Below are 6,861 nucleotides of genomic sequence, written 5' to 3' on the forward strand. Positions count from 1 at the left end.
ATGACAAAACTACGGGAATTTCAGAGTCTCAACCGGCCCGCCATCCCAAAGTGATGAAAATGTTGTCTAACTTCAAAGGTTAAGAATACTTCCTCAGTAACATGTTTCCAGTTTTAACATTGTATTTTCTTGATCACACATTCTTTCCCATGCAATCTTTTAGGGGAATAAATCAAGTGAAATATTTTTGTCTTATAATGGCCACACAGTATTCCTCCCTGTTATGTAGCTGTTGGTGAGAAGGACTTTGCTAAGCAGAATGAGCTTTGTTCTTGCCACAGCAAAGAAAGAGTTAAATTCTAGACCCAACTGATCCCCTGCCAGCACGGATGTAGAGGATAAGAGTGGGTGCTCACTTTTCTCCCCATATTACCCAAATGCCTCTTTTGTGCCCCATCCCCATCTTCTACACTCTCCTCTTTCTCGCTTTCTAAGGAGAAAAAATTGAAACTTACAAACAGAGATTTCTGACACTCTGAAGTAATTCACAGGGCTTCACTCACTTTCAGGTCTTTCCTTTTCAGGGCAATCGTCTTTAAACTCAGCTGGTGATTAGGTCCTCTCTAGTTCCACTGCAGTCACTCTCACTAGGCCTCCTTGAAGGGGAGTGTCTGGTGAAATTAGACAGGAATAGTCCCAGCTCTGCTGCTCACTAGCAGAGTTGCACTGAGCAAGTTGCCTGGCCTCTTTAGAGCCTTGGAGTGTCCATATGTAAAACGGGTATAAAAATCCCTACCTGGGTTTTGCTGTGAGGATTAGAGGTAATGCCTATGAGGGACTTAGCACAGTGGCTGGCACTCTTTGGTGTTCAAATATAGGGTTTTTGTCTCTACTAAAAATGCAAAAATTAGCCAGGTATGGTGGCACATGCCTGTAATCCCAGCTACTTGGGGGACTGAGGCAGGAGAATTGCTTGAACCCGGGAGACAGAGGTTACAGTGAGCCAAGATCACACCACTGCACTCCAGCCTGGACAACAGAGCGAGACTCCACCTCAAACAAAACAAAATAAATATAGGGTTTTATTGTCATTATTACTCCAACTGCTTTTCCAGTGTAGTCCGATAAATTCATTTACTCAGTCCCACTCTCACCAGCTGTGGCAACCAAGATTAGTTAACGGCATGTGAACCCAGAATCTCCCCCAGACAGAGGGAACAACCTTGGACCTAGGGAGAAGCCATTTCTGATCAGGGTAGGGAGTGAGAAGTGCAAATAATAACGGTAACAATAACAATTATAATAAATTATGTTTGTGTGGTTATTTACTGGTGCTTGTACATCATTATTATATCATCCTGAAATATTCTTTAAATTGCTGTTTTTGTAAGTCGAAATAGTCTAATATTGGTAAATTCATCTGGCTTGACCTAAATAATACTCAAACATGATTCTCTCATTCCATATCTCTCCAATCTCATCTCCAGATAGTTCCATATCCTCCCAGCCATATGTGACTGCAATTCCCCAGATATGATGTGACTTCCCACAAATGTCTTCCAAAGCCCTTCCCTGTACCTGGTATATTCACTCCTACATTCCCCAGAACATTCTATCCTCCCTCCCCTGGGAAACTATTACTTGTCCTTCAAGTGTCATCTCTCCAGGAAGACCTTCTCTGACTCTTCCACTACTCCCCTCTAGTAACACACACACACACACACACACACACACAGGCTCCATTACACCATCACAGACCTTTACAGTAGGACCTCAATTGCACAGTAATTACTTGTTTATGTCTCTGCCTCCCCCCATTAGATTATGAGCACGTGAAAGCAGAGATTGTGAGTTCATTTTGGCAGCCCCAGTGCCTAGCCTGGCCCTTGGTTGTTAATAAGGCCTTGCTGAATGAAAGAATTAAATCATTAAAAATCGCAAGATTAATTAAGAGTGTGGTTTTATGATTGACCCATTGTGGCATAACTCTTAGTGTAATACAGTATTTAACATTGTGCCTTGAATATAGCACGTGTTCCATAAATGTTTGTGAACTGAATGAATGAATGATGGCAGGTGAAAAATCTCTTAATTAGATCCAGAGGGTCCTCTTTATTTGTACAATCCAAATAAGAAAGGCGTTCTCAGACACTGAAAGAAGCTATGCTGACATCTTTGTCTTACAAAAGACTCATCTGAATGATAATGAGTGTGGAAAATGGATTAGCTCCTGGGCAGACAGGGTTTTTTTTGTTGTTGTTTGTTTATTTGCTTTTGTTTTTTGTCTCAGTGAAAAAGTAAAAATGCTTGAGTGCTCTATCACTTAGGGAGATTCAGCCCGTCTTCTTTTCTATGATTTTTATTTTAGTGCTGATTTAATTAAGAAAATTAAACCATTTGTGGTACATGAATAAAACTGGTGAAAAATAATGGTTACCAGTATTTTATTATTGTTGATTTTTATCACTATTATATATATGTAAACCAGATAATGCTGGAGAAATTAATTGCCATCTGTTCTTAGACTGAAGGAATAGGGCATCATTATCTCCAGGAGTACTCTACTACCATGTGACCCAAATGTACTGATAATCCAATTTTTTAAGATCAGTGAATGTTTTTAACCTATATTATATGTATTATTACATGATATGCTTCAGATAAAGCATGAATTACTTTTAAAACAAGTGATAAAGAGGGCCTAATTTAGTGATTCTGGCTCAGAAACCAGGTGTTTTAAGTGCATTGAGAAGGGTGTTCTTCAAGTTTCATGAATTAAAGAGTGTGGTTCCTCCTTTATCCAGAGCAGCTAACGATTATTGAGACTCCAAGATTAAAGGCACATCATGAAACTAAAACAGGCATTTAAACTTCCTGTGCCAAAATGCTGCCTTTGTTTCCCGTTTCTTTCCTGATTAATCTCAGGATCATTCTTCATTACTACTACCCAAAGGTTAAAAGATGATTAATAGTATCAACTTCAAAAGCTTTGTGAGAGTTAGAAAGAGCACATGTAACATTGCTAGGATGGTACCTGGCACAGAGTAAATGTTTCATCAATGGTTGTTGTTGCTATTGTTTTTTATCATTATTTATCCACCATACTATCATCCTTTAAACCAAAGCAGAGTTAGAGTTAGCAATATTAGTTGTGTTTTCCACTTGAGCTAAGATTAGTTCTTAGATGAATGCCAGTTGCTTTAATTCTCACTTACTGATAGAATCTGCTTTCTGTATCACTAACCTCCACACTTAAGTATTCAAGTTTTGTTTCATAGTGTTGCCTCCATGCTTTCTGTGATTGGTCTCTGCTGTAAGTCCACTCAACATCATTAATCTTTCATGCTGATTATGAAAATGTGGTTTTCCAAAAGTATTTGTTCTGATAACACATGGTCACAAAATTATTTACATTAAGGGTTGCAGCCTCACACAGCTCCAGAGAGTCCCATTCACTTGAAATCAACCTGCATTAGTCATCTATTGCTGCCTAACAAATTACCAGACATTTAGCAGCTTAAAACAATACCTGTTCATTATCTCACAGTTCTATAGGTCAGAAATCCCGGATGGTATGACTGGGACCTCAGCTCAGGGTATCACAGGGCTAAAACCAATCTGTCAGCTGGTTGTGTTCTCTTCTGGAGCTTGGGATCATCTTCCAATCTCATTCCTGTTGTTGGTAAAATTCAGTTCCTTGTGGTTGTAGAACGGAGGTGGCTGTTTCCTTGTTGGCTGTTAGTTGGGTTCACTCTCAGCTACTTGTAGCCACTCTGTGGTCCTTGTACGGAACCTGTCCAGCATCAAGGCCAGCAACAGCACACTAAATCCTTCTCATGCTTCAGATTTCTCTGACTTCTCTGGCTTCCAGTCATAGAAAACTTTCTGCTTTAAAAGACTCAACTAATTGAGTCAGGCCCACCTGGACAATCCCCACATTTTAAAGTTAACTGACTTTCGACCAGGCGTGTTGGCTCACACATGTAATCCTAGCACTTTGAGAGACTGAGACAGGCAGATCACTTGAGGTCAGGAGTTCAAGCCCAGCCTTGGCAACATAGTGAAACCTTGTCTCTACTAGAAATACAAAAATTAGCCAGGAGTGGTGGCTCACGCCTGTAATCCCAGCTACTCGAGAGGCTGAGGCATGAGAATCACTTGAACCCAGTACGCAGAGGTTGCAGTGAGCTGAGGTCACACTACTACACTTCAGCCTGGGCAACAAAGAGAGACTCTGTCTTAATTAATTAATACTTATTAACTAATAAGTATTAATTATTTATTAATTAAGTTAACTGACTTGGGACTTTATTTGTTCAAAATTCCTTTACAGCAGTACCTGCATTACTGTTTGAACAACCAAGAGATAAGAATCTGGGAGGAGGGCGTCTTTAGAGTGTTGCCTACCACATAATGTGAGTTCGATGTGCTCCTGGTTCTGAGATGCTGGATTTCAAACATGTTTTAAGGTTTTTAGATGCAAGGAACACTGGCTTGTTTAAGGAAAGTTAAATAGGACACACATGATACAAGAAGTGGTCTCACAGTTCCGAGTCCAGTGGGGACGGTGGGAGCGATGACGGTCTGAGACAGTAGGAGCGGTTGTGTGAAGATGGGAGTTTCCCAGAGGAAATGACATTTACCTGATGATCACAGGGCCTTCACACCCCTTCCTGTCAGGGGCTGAGATATTCCATACACCATGCTTGGGTGATGAGAAATTTGAAATCCCACCTATCTCCTTGGATTCTGATCCCTCATTGGCTGTTTCCGACGTGGTTGACCACTTTGATGACCTGGCAGACCCTTCCTCTTCACAGAATGGCAGTTTTTCAGCCCAGTATGGGGTCCAGACATTGAACATACCTGTGGGTATGACCCATAGCTTGATGGAGCAGGGCGGGGAATCCTCGGTGAAGGCTTGATCATGGACTTGGACTACTCTATGGGAACTCGGTATAGTGCCAACTCACCTGTTACAATTGATGTACCAATGACAGACATGACATCTGACTTGATAGGGCATAGCCAGTTGACCACCATTGATCAGTCAGAACTGAGTTTCCAACTGGGTTTGAGCTCAGGGGGTGGCACCATCCTGCCACCTGCCCAGTCACCTGAAGATCATCTTTCAACCACCCCTTCACCTACTAGTTCACTTCACGAGGATGGTGTTGAGGATTTCCGGAGGCAACTTCACAGCCAGAAGACAGTGGTGGTGGAAGCAGGGAAAAAGCAGAAGGTCCCAAAGAAGAGAAAAAAGAAAGATCCTAATAAACCTCAGAAACCAGTTTCAGCATATGCTTTATTCTTTCGTGATACACAGGCTGCCATCAAGGGACAGAATCCTAATGCCACTTTTGGTGAGGTTTCAAAAATTGTGGCCTCCATGTGGGATAGTCTTGGAGAGAAGCAAAAACAGGTATATAAGAGGAAAACTGAGGCTGCCAAGAAAGAGTATCTGAAGGCATTGACTGCTTACATAGACAACCAAGAGTGTCAGGCCACTGTGGAAACAGTGGAATTGGATCCAGCACCACCATCACAAACTCCTTCTCCATCTCCTATGGCTACTGTTGACCCAGCATCTCCAGCACCAGCTTCAATAGAGCCCCCTGCCCTGTTCCCAACCACTGTTAACTCCACCCTTTCATCCTATGTGGCAAACCAGGCATCTTCAGGAGTTGGGGGTCAGCCCAATATCACCAAGTTGATTATTACCAAACAAACGTTGCCCTCTTCCATTACTATGTCTCAAGAAGGGATGGTTACTGTTATCCCAGCCACAGTGGTGACCTCCCAGGGGCTCCAACTAGGCCAAACCAGTACAGCTACTATCCAGCCCAGTCAACAAGCCCAGATTGTCACTTGGTCAGTGTCGCAGGCAGCAGCAGCTGCTGCTGCTTCTATGCAACTGCCTCCACCCCGACTACAGCCCCCTCCATTACAACAGATGCCACAGCCTCCGACTCAGCAGCAAGTTACTATTTCACAGCTGCTTCCTCCACTCCAGGCCATAAAACAGCCTCCACCTCAGAAAGTTTGAATCAATTTACAGCAACAGCTATCTCCTCTGCAGATCAAGAGTGTGTCTCTACCCACTTTGAAAGTGCAGACTACTTTAGTCCCACCAACTGTGGAAAGTAGTCCTGAGCAGCCTATGAACAATAGCCCTGAGGCCCATACGGTGGAGGCAACTTCTCCTGAGACTATCTGTGAGATGATCACAGATGTAGTTCCTGAGGTTTAGTCCCCTTCTCAGATAGATGTTGAATTGGTGAGTGGGTCTCCTGTGGCACTCTCACCCCAGCTTCGATGTTTGAGTTCTGGTTGTGAGAACACTTCCATTGTGAGTAAGGACTGGAACAATGAATACTGCAGCAAGGAGTGTGTGGTGAAGCACTGCAGGGATGTATTCTTGGTCTGGGTAGCCTCTAGAAATTCAAACACAGTGGTGTTTGTGAAATAGTCCTTCCTGTTCTCCAAGCCAGTGAAGAGTTATCTGCTGGGAACATGTCCAAGAGCCTGTTTTTGAAACACAAGCTGGGCTTCTGGTAGTGCCTGATCACAACCCATGATGGTTGTTCATGTTTCCCCCCATTTTCTCCCTTCAGCAGAGGCCAGGTTATGGAGCAGGGCCACTGAACTTGCTGTAATCTGGAGATGCTTTTTACTTTCAACCACAAGTAGAAATAACAGTGGTAATAGCAGATGAAAGGGTGAAGGGAGTATGGGCAAGCAAAGCATAGAGATGGTAGGGGTGGTGGTGGGGTTGAAGAAACTTGTTAGTATAATTGTCATAGGACTTGCCTAAAATATTATTAAAATGACGGGAGTGTACTCAGCTTTGAGCCTAGGGGGAAAAAAAAGAAATAGAAATGGTCTCACATGAAAATCCAAGACCAGAAACAAATGGAACCT

General features: G+C 42.7%; 1 protein-coding gene across 1 annotated transcript; it reads left to right on the top strand.

The window, feature by feature from the left end:
- On the top strand, nucleotides 1-6,515 carry LOC102135961 (TOX high mobility group box family member 4-like). The gene is given in 3 exon segments (XM_074039144.1): nucleotides 1-50; nucleotides 4,553-4,845; nucleotides 4,848-6,515. Coding segments are annotated over 3 exon segments (1,905 nt in total). The 3' UTR covers nucleotides 6,410-6,515.
- The last annotated feature ends 346 nt before the right edge of the window (nucleotides 6,516-6,861 follow it).

This window comes from Macaca fascicularis, chromosome 5 (assembly GCF_037993035.2).
Source record: "Macaca fascicularis isolate 582-1 chromosome 5, T2T-MFA8v1.1".
NCBI classification, from domain to species: domain Eukaryota; kingdom Metazoa; phylum Chordata; class Mammalia; order Primates; family Cercopithecidae; genus Macaca; species Macaca fascicularis.